The sequence below is a fragment of the Manihot esculenta genome, chromosome 3 (assembly GCF_001659605.2).
Source record: "Manihot esculenta cultivar AM560-2 chromosome 3, M.esculenta_v8, whole genome shotgun sequence".
Lineage (NCBI taxonomy): Eukaryota > Viridiplantae > Streptophyta > Magnoliopsida > Malpighiales > Euphorbiaceae > Manihot > Manihot esculenta.
This window is the reverse complement of record NC_035163.2, coordinates 31,523,358-31,539,320: the sequence shown is the minus strand read 5'-3', so window position 1 is coordinate 31,539,320 and position 15,963 is coordinate 31,523,358. Positions and strand designations below refer to the sequence as shown.

The 15,963-nt window shown below is 34.7% G+C and overlaps 4 protein-coding genes across 4 annotated transcripts; 1 reads left to right on the top strand and 3 right to left on the bottom strand.

The window, feature by feature from the left end:
• Window positions 1–519: 519 nt before the first annotated feature.
• LOC110610459 (RING-H2 finger protein ATL2) lies at window positions 520–1,832 on the bottom strand. Its single transcript, XM_021750387.2, has one exon. The coding sequence runs from the start codon at window positions 1,739–1,741 to the stop codon at window positions 872–874; it is 870 nt and encodes a 289-aa protein (XP_021606079.1). The 5' UTR covers window positions 1,742–1,832; the 3' UTR covers window positions 520–871.
• Window positions 1,833–2,776: 944 nt separating this feature from the next.
• LOC110611837 lies at window positions 2,777–3,834 on the top strand. The gene is made up of 2 exons (XM_021752350.2): window positions 2,777–2,998; window positions 3,091–3,834. Exons 1-2 carry the CDS (start codon window positions 2,912–2,914, stop codon window positions 3,544–3,546), a joined length of 543 nt encoding a protein of 180 aa, XP_021608042.1. The 5' UTR covers window positions 2,777–2,911; the 3' UTR covers window positions 3,547–3,834.
• A 1,952-nt stretch (window positions 3,835–5,786) lies between these two features.
• LOC110611836 (probable acylpyruvase FAHD1, mitochondrial) lies at window positions 5,787–8,045 on the bottom strand. Its single transcript, XM_021752349.2, has 7 exons — window positions 7,839–8,045; window positions 7,592–7,757; window positions 7,415–7,467; window positions 6,975–7,037; window positions 6,562–6,612; window positions 6,347–6,464; window positions 5,787–6,088 (listed from the first exon to the last, which is right to left on the bottom strand). The coding sequence occupies exons 1-7, from the start codon at window positions 7,950–7,952 to the stop codon at window positions 5,973–5,975; spliced, it is 681 nt and encodes a 226-aa protein (XP_021608041.1). The 5' UTR covers window positions 7,953–8,045; the 3' UTR covers window positions 5,787–5,972.
• Window positions 8,046–8,639: 594 nt separating this feature from the next.
• Window positions 8,640–13,213, bottom strand: LOC110612064 (lipoamide acyltransferase component of branched-chain alpha-keto acid dehydrogenase complex, mitochondrial). The gene is made up of 8 exons (XM_021752717.2): window positions 12,910–13,213; window positions 12,621–12,767; window positions 12,217–12,342; window positions 11,340–11,716; window positions 10,557–10,804; window positions 9,846–9,934; window positions 9,176–9,403; window positions 8,640–9,036 (listed from the first exon to the last, which is right to left on the bottom strand). Exons 1-8 carry the CDS (start codon window positions 13,111–13,113, stop codon window positions 8,923–8,925), a joined length of 1,533 nt encoding a protein of 510 aa, XP_021608409.1. The 5' UTR covers window positions 13,114–13,213; the 3' UTR covers window positions 8,640–8,922.
• Window positions 13,214–15,963: the final 2,750 nt, after the last annotated feature.

Genomic DNA, 15,963 nt, shown 5'->3' with positions numbered 1-15,963 from the left:
TAATTAATATTAAATTCTTACAGTATAAGAACTAATAATCACAGAAATAAAAACATGCAATTCTTACATAACTATTCTTGAATTGCGAGCATTACAATACTCTCGCTTTTCTCTTATACTTACTAACTTGAGTGTAAGAGGTTTTCTCTCATACTTATTCAAGTAACTTGAATGTAAGAGTGACTGTTGTAAGCGCTAATCACCTTATATTCTTTTTCTTACGGATTGATTAATTACAACACAAGTTTATTTCAACCGCATTACAAATTATTTTTTTCAAAACAAAAACAGAATTATATGTTATAGCGGTTTTGTTTTTTTTTTTCAATCATTTTTCTTTATCCGTGTTAAATAAAAATTGTCTTATGTATATAAGGCAAAAAGTTATGCCGCAACAAAACAAGAACAATATGAATGTGATTGTTAGCATTTAATAATTTTATATCAAAATAAATTTCGTAATTATTAAAATATTTATTGGTACGACATTTAGATTATCTTATAATTAAACTCTAGAAATGCAAGTTCCAACATCCATCATTCTCTTTATTAAAAAAAAAAAGTGAATTACCTAAAGATATATTAAAAAAAATAATATTTCCGATAACACGACTTAAAAGTCATCCACTGTAAATGGGAATCAAAAATTAAATTGAGTAGGGAATTATACACGGGTCAAAGTCAAACAAAGTAACCCAAGGGCCAAGGCGGCGATGTATCTACAAGGGAGGCCCCCTCCCCCTCCCACTTGCACATCAAATCGCTCTCATCTAAATAATTTTCTCGTCCCCTCCAGTCGAGTCTACGTAAAGCTGACAGTACCCAAACGTTTCTCATTCAACGTCGTATACAGCACCACGTCACACCTTACTCACATCACCGAGCCCACTTTACGCTGGTTTTCGTCTCTGCCGTTTTCCAGGTCTGACTCGCTCACTGACCCACCGTAACTCGCTTGGTTCACTGAACAAGGAGATGCATTACCTCTTCTTTCTCTGCTCAGAATCCTCCTAAAAGACAACATACGACTCATCGGCGATCTATAAGCTGGAGACTCGGTGACTGCCTCGTCTTCGAAATTTACGTTTCTTCTGGGTACTTCTATCGTCACTCCCAGCATCTCCGCTGGTTTCCTTCGACCCCCAAAGGACGAGGTAGATGCACCCACATGGTCTCCCTCGTGCTGACATGTGGCGCACAAACCGGAGCTGGAACCAAGTTCAATAACATCCACTGACGAATCTAACTGGGCGGACTTTTCCGGTACGGGTTCAACAGGGGAGCGGCAGAGGGGGCAAGTGGAGTGAGAATGGAACCACATGTCAATGCACTCGATGTGGAAGCTGTGGTTGCATTTGGGTAAAGTGCGACCCGTTTCATTCTCTTCGAATTCAGATAAGCAAACGGCACACTCAATGGAATCCGGGTGGGTCTTGGATGAATAAACAAATACAGGCAATGATGTAAGAACTGCAGCATCCAAACCACGAGAGGGGATGGTGGCATTACTGGCGGTGGGATTGGAAGGGTCAATATAAAATATAAGATTAGTACGGCGGTTCCGTGCGCTGCGAATCTGGCGGCGTCGAGCACGGAGGAGGTACCAGCGGGCGTAGAGGTGGAGACAAACCATCAAAATTACAATAAATAAGATGATAACAATGGCAGTTAGCATAATCCTACCGCTCAAAGCAAAGGCTTCGCTGGACTCGTTGTAGGGAAATTGTGGGTCAGAATCCATAGTGGAAGAAAGAGGAGAGTGGAGAGGGGAGACGGAGAGAGGGGATGTTAAGTATGAGAAGAGAAGAGGAGCAGGAAAGTTCTTGAGGTCTGCTATGCAATTAGAGGCAGCATTTCATGGTCTAAATTCTAAAAGCAGACGCTAGTCGCCAGGGTTGACTCGCGATTTTTGTGAATTGTCTAAAATGTCCTTTATTCCATTTCATGGTATTTTATTTTATTTTCTATTTTTTGTTAAGATTTTCTAGTCTTCGTTTAATGCTTCATTACAGAACACGCCCTTTATTTTATAATAGTCAAATAACACTGTTAAGATTAAGGCTTGCTAGTCCATCGATCTTCTCACTGTTGATTTTGTTTCAGTTTGTTGTTGTTGGTCTTTCGGGAGGTTTTGCCGTAAAGTGATTAATAATTAAAAATTTTGCAAACATCAATTAAGATGATGTCCTGGGACAGAACAGTAATGATTATTAATGGTGTACCATCTATGCATTCATGATCGTTACACCAATATTGATCGAATTTTTTTATTAAAAAGATATGTCTCATTATTTAAAAAATAATAAAAAGTTTAATCAATGAAATTGTTAAAGTTGGATGAACCAAATTAGTCATACCGAAAATCGAAAAAATAAACAGTAACAAATCAAGGTTAATTAAACCCCCTGTGAATAGAATTGCTAATCAAAATTTTTTTCAAAGAGTTTAATGCATTGGTATATTGATATTAAATCGCTTTTAAAATTAAAAAATTTTAATTTTAATTTTAATTAGAGCTGATTATATAAAAATTAAATATTTTTTTAATCTGATCATAAGTTTTACTTCTATTATATATTTATATATAGTCTATTTTTATAGAAGAGAGGGTGTTTTTAGAAAAAAAAAAAAAAATGTAACTGTATGAACTTTTAAAATAATCCCCTATCGTCAGGTGAGTGTCAGCTAAATAATACTACTGTGTTAAATAAAGAGATCGTACGTATTTTCCATTGGAATTTTAAACTAAAAGATCCCTTCGCCATTCTCAAGTGGCCATTCCTAGTTGCCATCACCACCTTGAGCCCCCCCCCACCAGCCTAGATTGCCCACATGCCTCTTTACATCTCTATATATTCACTCCTCATCTGTAAATTGAATCCAACAAAACCACAGCTTTAAATACACAGACATGGCGAGTAAGTCTCCCGTATTCCCAATGCCAGAGTCCCATCACTTCAGCGACTATGGCTTTGACCCACAAATCGACTACTTTCAGGTCTCACTCTTTAATTACTCTGTCTTCTGTGATATATGATCTCGTCTTCTTTTTCAGACTTACCCATTAACTTGTCTTTGTGTTGTAAAAAGTTCTTGGAGGAAGCAAGGAACCACCAGCGTGAGACAACTATAGACTCTTTGCATTTCAAGCTCCAGAAACCCATCACCAAAGATGATTCTAGCAGAAAGACCCACAACACCAAGAAGAAGCACTGGTGGAGAAAAGCCTTCTTATTTTTCAAATGGAGGTGGATCCACAGTCACCATAATAATGATCTTGCAGATGAAGAAGATGTCCATGAAGCTAGAGCTCGAGCATTCAGGGCATCAGTATCTGGTCCTGTGTACATAACTGAAAGCAGAAGTGGTTCAAGTACTCCATACAGGACCGTTAACCGCCCATCACCTGGTACGCTCGCCGGTAATCTGACGGCAGCAAGAAAGGGTGATTTGGAGATACCCTATTTGAGTCTGAGGGAGCTTAACATGGAGCAGCAGCAGCAGAGGATGTCCACTTCTGCTTTGCCAGTATATTTGGTCACTTAATTGAGATGTTTAAGTTTTCATTTTTTTTTTTTTGGCTTTGTGCAGTTACTGTTTCAGGATCTTACTGACTAGCTTGTAACTACACAGTTGTTGTTTGCTAGATGATGATGGCTGTGGGTTTTGCTTTGGGAAAGGTATCCATTATTATTATTTTCTTGGGCTTTCCCACTCTTTTCCAGATTTTCCGAAGTGCAAACTGCAAAAGGTGTTTGTTGCTTTTGGAGGATTGTTGGATTGGATTATTGATTTCTGCAACTAATAGACTACTCAGTAACTCGGTGGTTTAACTAAGTCACTTTCACTCGTTTTCACCTTTCTTTATTCTCCAACTATCACGAGGCTTGTCTTCCACATTATAAAAATAAAAGAAAATCCATTGATGGATCTTAGGCAGAACCTTGAGTTTTGAACTTTTCCAACGGTAAATGCTTGTGCTTTTTCAAATATGAGGATATAGCTTTCAAATGGGATTATTTTATTGGGTATAATTTACTCAATAATTAAAGAAAATCCCCTTTTCTTTTTCTTGCATATTTTTCGACAGAAAAAGATCCTGGAAAGCTTGTCGCTTTTATGCTTTAGAGAAATCTGTCCACCTGTGAATAAAATGAAGTGTGAAAGGGCAAAGCCTAACGTGTAAGGTGTTGGCTTGTGATATGGGTCTTGTGCAGTAACATGGGTAGGGCATAAGCTGTGTTTGTTTGATGCACTGTGCAAGAAAAGATCATTTTCTTGCACTGACATGCCGTGTAGGTAATGAAGAAGTCGGCAACTGTCTATTTTTGGTCAAGAAAAGTCTTTGGATAGGTACGTCATTGGAGATTTATGGTATATGAAGTGGAGGTCCATTTAGTGCGGAAGAAAATAACAATAGCTCTACCGTCAAGCAAATAAGCAATAGGGTATAAATAAGCTGTTTGAGTGGTACAGTTGTGTTTGTTTTCGCATGATGGTCCTTTTTCTTTATGGGGCTGAAAAGAAGACTGAAGACTGGAGGCCCCTTTTCGATGGTAATTACTTTCCAATTTCTATCGTCATAATGACCATTCCCTTTACTGATTTTGACATGACATTTCTCAGGAATCAAACGCAAGTATTCAGCTTATCTTTGCACTGTACGAATCGAAAGCAAAACCCTTTCTATCAAGCTAAGCTAAAATAGATATAATGGAAGCTATGGAACACAGATATATCAATGTCCATAGCATAAATCCAGTGAACGGCTCATTATTCTCTTCATTCACGGATTCCCTGAGCTCTGGTACTCCTGTCTACGCCTACTCTGGGCCACAGAGCTGTGGCGCTGGAATTTGAGAGGCTTCAGAGACGCTGATGCACAAGCTGTTCCGCGGAGCTACACCGTATTCCAATCGTCGGTAATCTCATCGGACTCTTGGACTCTGTGGTACCCTGCAGGAGAAGGTTTTCGTTGTGGGTCATGACTAGGGAGCTTACCTGGCGTGGTTCTTGTGTCTGTTTAGACCAGACAGTTTTGTTCAACCTGAGAATGAGGTTTTATCCTAAAAACCCCACGTTGAAATTGACGTGATTAGAGGATTTTATAGTGATGATTACTACATCTGCGGAGTTCAGGTTTTTTGTTGATGGGTTTTCTGCATTGCTGTTGAACCTTTTATGAAGTACTTGAAGTTTGCATGGATTGCTAGTGTTCATCTACTGTTTGAAGTTACTATAAAATCAAGATTCTAGAGGTGAAAAATTGGGCATTTAGAATTATAGAATTGCTAATTTGTTTGCACAAACAGGCATCTAAAGAGTAGACAATTTGAAAGTGATCCTCTACTTTAGTTTCTGCCTTGATTCTTCTCCAGTTTTACCTCTTGCCTTTTCTTCTCAATTTTTTCCGCACCGTGGACAGGGGCTCAAATAAAAATACCTGTTAGGTTTGTCGTTGGAGTTCAGGACCCTAGCTACAATTCTTAGGTGACAAGGATCATATAGAGAAGGGCGGGTACACGGGAGATGTTCCATTGTTGCAAGTAGTTGTACTGGAAGGAGTTGCCCGCTACCTCAACCAGGACTAGGAGAAGCCTGAGAAGATCACTAGACACATTATTTCTTTCAGAAGTTCTTATTTGCCATCTAGTGTCGTCTATGTCAGAGCGTGTATATGTTGGAGAGCTTGATTTTGCATTTTCCTGTGGTGTGAAATTAATTTTTAAGTGTGCTTCTCCTGTAAAGCCTCTTTGTAGTCGGTAAACATATGTCAAGGCCGTAACTGTGTTCATAAAATCATTATTACTTCATTCCAAAAGGTTTGTCAACACCAAGCTCCATGCTTCTATGCTAGAAATCCAATTTCATTATAAAATACATAGTTCATCGCTTATGTATCACAGCTTGGGTGACTCTGGAAAGCAAGGCCATTATACTGAAGTCAGAAATTGAAAGAAAAATCCCCTTGCTTAATAACTTCCTGGCCTTCTGCGGTTTTCGACATTAAAGTGAACATCAATAAGATCTGTGATCCCAGCAGTTATCTTTTGACCTACTTTCACGGGGCCAACACCTTGTGGAGTGCCTGTGCAAAAGGATTTCAAGCCAACAAAAACATGACATTTACCTATCTCAATTCACAAGTGTCTACGATTAACAATTAACTACTCAGAACAGGCAAATAACTTCCATCGAAAAGCTTGCTAAGTGCAAGTAAATTTCAATGCGAAAGAGGATTCCACTGCTATTATCCAACATCAAAGTAAAGAAAGCTATATATGACCATAAATGGTCATTAAATATCAAAAACTAAAAAATGAATCAGGAGAGTTCAGCATGGTACCTGTCAATATAACATCTCCTTCAAAGAGTGTCATGATTGAACTTATGTGACTAATGAGATAAGGAATCTTAAAAATCATATCTTTGGTGGAACCTTTCTGTCTTATATCTCCATCTACCTATGGAAGAAGATATCCATTCAACCTCATCAATTTGAAAATCCCATTCAAAATGAAAATGCAAAGAATTAAGTACAGAAAGAGATGATTTTGACACCTTTAACCACAGTTCCAAGTTGTCAGGGTCAGGCACAGCTGACTTGGGAAGCTGCAACAAATGTTTGCAGAATCAAAATTTGGAGCATGATAAACAATACCGTGAATGATAGCACATACAAATAAAGAACAAGATAAATCTTAGATACGATCCTTTATCAAAATCAGATATGATTGTTAAGCGCAAAACTCAAAACTACAAAAGACGAGAAAAGAAAAGCAGAAGTGAATATGCCTGAAGGTTATCTTGCATGACTCAGTCACCACCCATCGCAATCCCAAATTCAGTTAGTGTTGGAAATAAGCCTTGGAATTCCAAAACTATTCTAGTTATTATTTTTTTCAAAATTCGTTTGCTGTTGGCATGCTTTAACAATAGAGATTAATAAAAAGGAATCTCAGTTCGTTTCTTACAACAGAACTAATAGGTGTGAATGTATCCTGCCCTTTAGCCACAGACCATGGAAGTCCTGCAGACTGAAAAATATTAAAATGAAAAGGCATTAATCAGAAAGAAAGAAGTATCCATTGCATGCAAAATTCTGAAATACTCGCATAAAATAACCAATAGAGAGAGAGAGAGAGAGATGTCGCATTATTATTATTATTAGAAAATAAATTTCATCAAGTGCAAACTAAAAATAATTAACACAAAGAAAAGACAAATGACTTTTTTACAAATGTTTGACATAATACTCGACTTCAAGATGATGATGACGCGTACAACCCCAAATCATTCAAATAAATTGATCTAGCAAAGAATGTCATAATGTTTACTCCTTAAAATGATCCCATATCTCGAAACTAACAAGTCCTACACCAATTAGCTTATAGACAGAGGATAGAAATTTTACCTTGGCAGAAGCTTGGATTTCCCTAGCAGTCATATCCAAGGCAAGAGCATAACCTAAAATCCAAAATCGACCAGTTATGTCTACTGCAGTCTCATCAATTTTCTCATATGAAAAGAAAAGGAAAAAATAAAAACAGCTTCCTCTTGTCAATAATCAATCACCAGTAACAGCAAGTACCTCCAACGTAATCCATGGCGATGGTCTGGGGCACATCGCGAGCTTTCTTGTTGATCACGACGGCGAGCTCCACTTCATGATCCAGCGACTCCAAGGGATGGGGAATCTCGATATTCCCTCCATTCTCCAAGTAAGACGACGTGGGTTTGAGAAACAAAACCGGCTCCTGAAGATGGCTCAAGTTTGAAAATTGCAATTTGAATTGATTATTAAGATCTGAACAAGAATATATAGAACCAATCATCACCTTAGGAACAGCGTTGCCAAGTTCTTTGGCGTGAGCGGCGTAGTTACGGCCAACGGCGACAATCTTTGTCCCAACTTGCAGGAGCTTTTGGATGCCTGATGATGCCGTCGCCATTTCTGTTCCTTCTTTCGTTCTTCGAAATGCGGGTTAGTTCCTTTGAGGCTTTGACTTTACATTATGAAGCACTAATTTTCATTCTTTCCAAATAAATCAGTTATTGAAAAAAAGGAACCGACTAGCTGGAATTTAAGCTGAATTTTACATGAAAGAAATTTAATAATAAGTAATCAAATATTTACATTAAGATTTATATCAAATTAATTAAATTTTGAATAAATTGTATATAAATTTATACGTAAAAATAGTTGATCTAATAATTAGTAAATCCATTCTCATTTAATATAGAGTGCCTCATTTTTTTTTATTTTTATATTTGTGAAAAGAATTCAAATGAAAAGGCTTTTAATTCATATTTTCTAAAACTTCTCAAGAAATTCAATTAAAAATTTCTGACTCATATATTAAAAGGGTTGTCTGGTAATCATATTATTTTTAGACCATCTTATCCAATGTAATAGATTTTTTTTTTGTTGTTAAAGTATGTCATGAAACTAAAAGATTTAGTTTTTATGGCTTGCAACAATTTGTTTTCCGGTTTTAAAATATATAAAAAAAATTGAATAAAAACAATTCCAACTATACAATTTGTTTTGAACTTGAAAAAAAAAAAAAAAAAAAAAGCATAGTCAACACCAAACATATCCTCAATCCTAAAATGCCATTTCATGAATTCACCGAGGATAAAGCGAATGCACAAATGAAAACTTACAATTATTAATTCAAGTTTGAAATAAAATTGTTACAAACTAAAGGAGCACAAGGAATAAATAATGTAGGAAACATTGCACATGCCATATTTATATATTATTACATTTTAACCCGTCCCAAGTATTTTTGCTATTCATTATTTTAAATCTTATTGGCAATTTGGCACTTGATAGAAGTTTCCCAACAAAATGGTTCTCTCATCTGCTTCGCTTTGAATAACTGTACAGTAAAGAGGAGGCTGTGAAATGAAAACCTATCATCTCAAATACAACATCAGTAATTCTGGTTTTTCAATCAATTGTTTCCACTCAGTGCAAAATTTTGCAACTGTTGCGCCATCCAAAACTCTATGGTCTGCACCAACATTTACCTGCAGAAAGTTAAATACCGTGTTAGACACGGGCGCGTCATCCAAATTAACTATAAGCTCATTCGGTGATGAACACAGTATGATCTATATATCAAGACACATAAAATGCAACTGAAAATAAGAAAGATGTGTAACTTACAGTCATGATTGATGCAGGATATACATTCCCATCATCTGCAAACTGTGGAACCTTCTGAATTCGACCAATGGCAATAATGGCAACTTCAGGCAAGTTGAGGATAGGGGCACCAAACTTCCCACCAATTGCTCCGACATTGCTTAGAGTTATTGTTCCACCAGTTATATCCTCAGGGTTAAGCTTATTTTCTGATGCCAATTGTTGTAACCTTGCCAATTCCTTCGTTATCTAAATATACAAATGCACATTTTTCTTGAACGTCAGTAGATGCGGAAATAAAATAATGTAGTACTTATGCGAAGTAACCTCAAAAGTATGCATAAAAAATTAACTAAGACTCATCAAATGATTAGCCATCTCGTCATCCTTGTGCTCGCTTACGGTCTAACACATTATAAGTTGCAACTTCCAAACTAGTTTCAAACTACATTTGCACTATTTATGTTGTTGCATTCTGAAAAATGATGGTCAAATAGAGCATTTCATATGCATTGGCTTTAGGCAACAATTGTAAGTGAAAAGATCATATTCCATGATATTTCAATTTATGCTTTTTCTTGACAATGTGCAAGGACCAATTCCAAACTCCAGAATATCTATTCTGTTGTACTTAAATAACTCATAAATAGTTTTGGCATATAACACAGATGAAAAGTGACGCTTAACTTACCTCCAAGATGGAAAGAGACTGAACATCTTTTATGTTGGGCACAACCAGACCATGTGGAGTAGCCATGGCAATTCCTATATTGTGGGAACCTATAATATTCAATAATAACTCCTGTTAGGAAGAAGACAGGAGAAAGGAGGAATAATAGCATTGATTAAAGATTTATTAAACATGATACAAGTGACACCAACATACAAGTCTGTAAATTGTTATCAACATTTGACATCAAATTACTAAAACTTCCATTTATTGGAAACACACACACACACACACATATATATATAACACATATAAGCATCCATCTGCCCATATAACGTGTAGCAAGAAACTCAAATGAGAAGATTCCAGATATGTATCTTTATTCATGGAAATATCCAACGTTTTTACAAGTAATCCAGATTGTGCATTGTTATAATCTCTATAGCACGAAATGCTCCTGTCTATGGACATTTCAAACGCTTTGTTGACTGCAACGCCAATTTCCAGATAGACTAGACCTCCAGAGATCTTGTGTAAATCTCCACAATTCCAAGTTCTAGTTACTTGATGCTACGTGCTTTAGAAACCAGAATTATAATGCTGGTATGTTGCACACCTATTCTAAAACTTATGGGTTGCTTTTTATCATTTAATAAAGATTATTCATTAGAAGCACAACATAGCCTATAAACTATGTACTAGCAACTACTTGGCAGAATAAAATCAACAAACCTTTTAGGATCACCTCTACTGTTTCCTCATTGAAGGAACTATTCAGCCACGGATATTTGTTGAGGGCCATTGAAAGTGACTTTATCAATAATGGAAGGAAAGTGTGCTTGACGCCTGGATCAGGATTATTATTCTGGAAAGATGCTTTAAGCTCCACTAGTGTGTTGCAATTAATCTCTTCTACATAATGAAAATGTGGAACTCTTGCAGCCATGGACATTGTCTTCACCATGGTCCGTTGGAAACCCCTGAAAGAATATAACAAATTTAACTTGTTAACTTTAAAAAGGTTAGGATATTAGCAAGTCTATTCTACGAGAATGCATTATACTCAAAATTAATAAAAAAAAATTGCTGAATGAAAAGATAACAAAATTATTATCATAAATCATACAAGAACAAATGGGAAGGGGGACTGTTTTATAAACGCTTTTGACTTCATAAAAAAAATGCATTGTATGATGAAGTTATTAGGCTTTTAGTAAGAGGGACATTAAAATATATGGACTTCTTATTGGCAAAATATATATATATATATATTTGGACTTATGCACCAAAAGGGCTAAGGATTTACAATATTAGTTAGTAATTCTATAATGAAGTTTGAGATTTTATGACTAAAGATTTAGGATCTGGGGGAACTCCACCATGCTATCTCCATAGGCATTAACAAAATTAGATGCATAGAACTGGGTATCATACTATTGTTCATAAACGCAGTCTAGAGGTCCACCTAAATGATAATTTCATGGCATCCAAGATTATGTTTGTATCTAATATTACCTTAGTGGAACTATCTTGTCCTCATGAAGTGGTCTTATTTCAGCTGATGCATCTGAGTATTTCTCTTTTTCCCCCAGAAACTGGTTCCCAGAATCAGCTCTCACAGTTCCAGGTGATTCTTCAATTACTCCCTTCTGAATGCCATATTTAAGTACATCTTCCTTTAATATCCTTCCATCTTTCCCAGTTCCATGGACATCATTTAAATTTATATTATACTGCTTTGCAAGGTTCCGCACAGCTGGTGTGGAGAGAACTCCACCAATATGAATTTTTTCCAGCTTGGGATCAACTGACTTTTTATCTTCAGAACCATCATGCATCTGTATGGGAGCTTGACATTCCTCAACAATGATTTTTAGAAGAGTTTCTCCAACCTACAGTAATATTGACTTTTATTCAGACAGCATATATATTAACCAAAAGTATATTGATCTTCTTCCCTTTCCAATTCCAACCTATTTCAACTTTCTTACACCCTATATTATTTTCATTGTCTAATAGTTAACGAAAGCATGCTACATTTTTCAGGAGTTGCAAAATTTTAAAGTGAATGGCAAACTTTTTTTTTATTTGCCGCAATAATTTTGGGTAAATGTTGAATAACTTTTTCAAAAAACCCATTTCCCTTTATTAGAAAGGAGGCTTCAGCTCTCAAACCTATATTTCCTAAATTCATCTGGTTTGACTGGTTTAGATTAAATTCAAAAAGAAAAAAAAAATCCTAAATCACGTCTCCCACTTGTTGGAATGTTGCTAATCCCACATATAGAACTAACCAGTCTTTCTCACAGCCAAAAGCCACATTTCCAACATCAGACATGTAAATGAAAGAGGTGAAGTCTAACATGCATAAGTTTCAAATTTAGATTCTCACCTTTACAACATCTCCAGGAACAGAGAGAATTTGAGCTACTTTCCCCTTGTAACGACTTGTTATTTCAATAGTTGCTTTGTCACTCTGAACCTCGCATAATGGTTGAAATTCCTCAACTTCATCCCCCTGCAAAAAGCACGGTATCAACATTCGTTCCCGTTGTTTATGGGACATAATTGAGCGCATACAGATTGTGTAACAGAAATTCACTTCAAGTTTCATGAACAACTTGGAAGACACTGAAATTTCATTAATCCACATAAACATTTGTTTTTAAAGCAAATATCCCAATTTGTGAAGACGGCCAAACTTGAAGTGGACAATTTCAACCAATCACTAAACAAACATTTAATTAGTGAAAATAACATGAAAAGAGAGAGATAGAGAAAGCATAAATCACTCGCCTGACGCACGAACCATTTGAGAAGTTCGCATTCAGCGATGCCTTCACCAGTTTGAGCTAAAGGCACATCAACTATCCCGCCCACTGGAAGATCCGCCAAAGCATGAGTCGAAAAGCAACATTTATTCACCTTACATCGAATTCTACTCTGGAAAAATTCCGGTGAAAACCCAAAAAAAAAAAAAATCAACATTCCAAAGATAAATTTGATAATCTATTCATATAAACAAAAACAAATATTCAAAGCAAAAAACTGAGCTTGATTTGCAAAAGAAGAAGCAGAGGTTCACGTCAATAGAGTTAGTAATCGATTGAAACGATTCCGAAGCGTTGCTACAGAAGCGCCGCAGGAAAAAAACACCTAGAGATGGATGTCCGAGCTCCGTGACCAGAGAAGGCGACAACGGAGACGAAGCTTTGTGAGTAGAGGGAAATAGAAAGCGCGTGGCGGAGGTGGAAAGCCGCTGTTTGAGCGAAATCCTCCGAGCGATCATCGTGGTAGTGGATCACCGGAATAACGAAGAAGAAAGAATCGTGAAGGTACGTTAAACTGCGTGCCAATGCCACATCACTTGAAGGTTGAAGCTAATCAACCATTTGGATAAGCAAGTGTATTATTAATTTAAATAATATATTTTCAGTATTTTTATAATTTTAAATTTAATAATTAAATATTAGAAATAGTTAAATTTGTTAATTTAATAATTATTTTTATACTTTGATTTATTTTGAATAAATGATAAAAAAAACTCTTAAAAACATTGAGATGTTATTCAAATAGATGAGTTTTTTTATTATGCAATTGTAGAATTGCATTAAATGTTCAGCGGACAAAACTCAAAATATTTGTGAAAATAAAGAAATTAAGTATATACTCCCAAACTAATAGAACTAAAATCCAATCCAATAACACACCTCAAATTTAAACAAAAAATTTGGACAGCCTTCAATTTCATTCCATTGACCGATGGAATACCATCCAACTAATATACCAATACCGCTATACATATATCACGTCAAAAATAAAAAACAGACTTTTTTTTTTATTTTTTTAGTAAATGAAATTAAATGATAGAGATTTAGTATTTTTAAAATTTAAAATAATTTTTTTATAGGTTCGTCTTATGTGAATAAAGTTAAATTATTATTTAAAATTTAAACAGCAATTGGTTTAAACTTTAAAAAAATAATTAAAAAAAGAGAAACAAGGCGAGGGGAGTTTTGAGCGTTGTGAACAGTATTGGAGAATGCACCATTAAACAAATAAAACCAAATCCTGTATCTTTGATGCTAAGCATGGCGACGGGGAGGTGAGTTGGTGGCGATAAAAATCAAAGAATCATTATAATAAAATAATCTCACGTTAACGCTCCGTTTTATTTTATGAAAATATTTTTTTCTATTTAAAGAAAATAAATTCTTTTAAAAAAATAATTTCATCTCTTAAAAAGGGAAACAAATATTTTACACATTTTAAATATTTTATTAAAATTTTATAGATAAATTTATTAATATATTTTTTTATTAAAATTAAACAATAAAAAATAAATTATTTTATTAAACAATATTTTTTACTGCAAAATATTTTTAAATATAAATTATTTTTTAAAAATAAAGAGAAAGATAAATTTGTAAATAAATTAATCTACATGGCTTAATTTTAATTAAAATAAATTATTTACTCGTTATAATGGTAAATAAATATGATCTTAAATATATTAGCTATAAAATATTTAAAATAACAAAAACCTAAAATAATTAAAATAATTTTTTAATAATATTTAAATGTGCTTTTTTATCCTAAAAAGTCTTTTTTGTTTGTTTTTTTTATTTTATCAAAGCTAACAAGTCGACATATATGGATCTCTAATTATAAAGATTAGAAGCCCAGCTGGTTTGGCATGAGAATCTTGCTTAACAGATCGAGTTTGGATTCTTAATTGAACTTTTTGCTTTACACAGTTGAGCCCAATAGAAAGATTCAAGAATCATTAATTAGTAGGCGCATTACTCATCACTAATGAGTCAGTGCCAAATGATTCAAATTGCCTTAACAAATAGACTTGGGTGTAAATTGAGAGTCCCATTGTTTTTCTTTTAGAAGTCAATGCCATGCAATATCACTTTGGAAATTATATACGATCAATCCAAATTTATTTTTCTTTTTTTTTTTTATAAAGAATGATATTCAACAAGAGATTTTGAGAGCTCAAAATATAAACATCCAGTTACAAAACAGAAGTTTTAAGGTACAAACCTAATAAAAAGTCCAAACGCAAGCTCAAAACTAAGTTCATAAATCCAAAGAAACCTGAAACCTGAAACCTTAACTATAGGAGAGGGCAAAATAATTTTCTCACTTTGAGGCTAAACGTAAAATAATTTTCTCACTTTAAGGCTAAACGTCAAAGAAAGAGTTAAGATGGTTGCCACCAAATAGAGGAGGAGACAAGCTAAAGCTCATACAATCCAAGAAGCGGCTTCCTCACCTGTCGAAGGACTAAAGAACCTAAGAGTAGAACCGAAATGTAGCTAGAACTTCATCCAAACTGTGAAGGGTCCACTGAGAAGGGCTCCTCGACACTCTAAGCCTTAAATCAACCTTCTAATAAACAAATTAGAAAGGGCAGAAATCCCCAAGATTGTCGGCAAAAGTAGAAAACTTAAAACTCTTTTTCACAATCAATATAAATAGATCTATCTCTTTAAAGTACCACAGACGAAGAAGGATAAAAAGTAAAGGAAAAAAACATGAGTCTTGAAAAAACAATCATCGTTAAAATCTTAGTCTTTTCTTCTCGCTTGGAGAAAATGCAAATGCATCTATGAGGACGAATTGGATCACTTACATGCAATAAGAGCACAAAGCACAAAGAAAAACAAAGAACAAAATAGATTCAAAAATTCCTCCCATAAAAAAGTATGGATCTGCAATCTAATAAAAATAGTCAATTATTTATACACAAAATCCTACAGATTTGTAATTCAATAAAAAAAAAATCAATTATTTATACACAAAATCCTACTTACGGGTGGGAAGGAAGTAAAATCTATTCTCTAAGTAGAAGGAAGGATAAACTATCCCCTATTTAGAAAGAGCACAGGACAGCAACATAGAGGTAGCAAAAAGAAAGACGATTATTGAAGAAAAAAAACTGAAAAAATTGAATATAATTTATATATATAATAATTTCAGGTTGACTGAACATATATAACTGAATACTTATAATTATTTTCTATCAGGCAAAGAACAAACTAGTAAAAAAATTATATATTTTTTCTTGATAAAATATTTAATATAATTAAGTCAGATTTATATTAAATGCACCTGTTATAATTGGCTA

Excerpts from the sequence above, each read along its gene's own strand:
- LOC110610459 (XM_021750387.2), bottom strand. The coding sequence starts at position 1,741 with ATGGATTCTGACCCACAATTTCCCTACAACGAGTCCAGCGAAGCCTTT.
- LOC110612064 (XM_021752717.2), bottom strand. The coding sequence starts at position 13,113 with ATGATCGCTCGGAGGATTTCGCTCAAACAGCGGCTTTCCACCTCCGCC. Across the intron at positions 9,935-10,556 it reads AGTAGAGGTGATCCTAAAAG|GTTCCCACAATATAGGAATT; the intron begins GTTTGTTGATTT and ends TGAATATTATAG. Across the intron at positions 9,037-9,175 it reads ATCCTGCATCAATCATGACT|GTAAATGTTGGTGCAGACCA; the intron begins GTAAGTTACACA and ends AACTTTCTGCAG.
- LOC110611837 (XM_021752350.2), top strand. The coding sequence starts at position 2,912 with ATGGCGAGTAAGTCTCCCGTATTCCCAATGCCAGAGTCCCATCACTTC. Across the intron at positions 2,999-3,090 it reads CACAAATCGACTACTTTCAG|TTCTTGGAGGAAGCAAGGAA; the intron begins GTCTCACTCTTT and ends TGTTGTAAAAAG.
- LOC110611836 (XM_021752349.2), bottom strand. The coding sequence starts at position 7,952 with ATGGCGACGGCATCATCAGGCATCCAAAAGCTCCTGCAAGTTGGGACA. Across the intron at positions 7,038-7,414 it reads AAATCCAAGCTTCTGCCAAG|TCTGCAGGACTTCCATGGTC; the intron begins GTAAAATTTCTA and ends AATATTTTTCAG. Across the intron at positions 6,465-6,561 it reads ACTTGGAACTGTGGTTAAAG|GTAGATGGAGATATAAGACA; the intron begins GTGTCAAAATCA and ends CTTCTTCCATAG.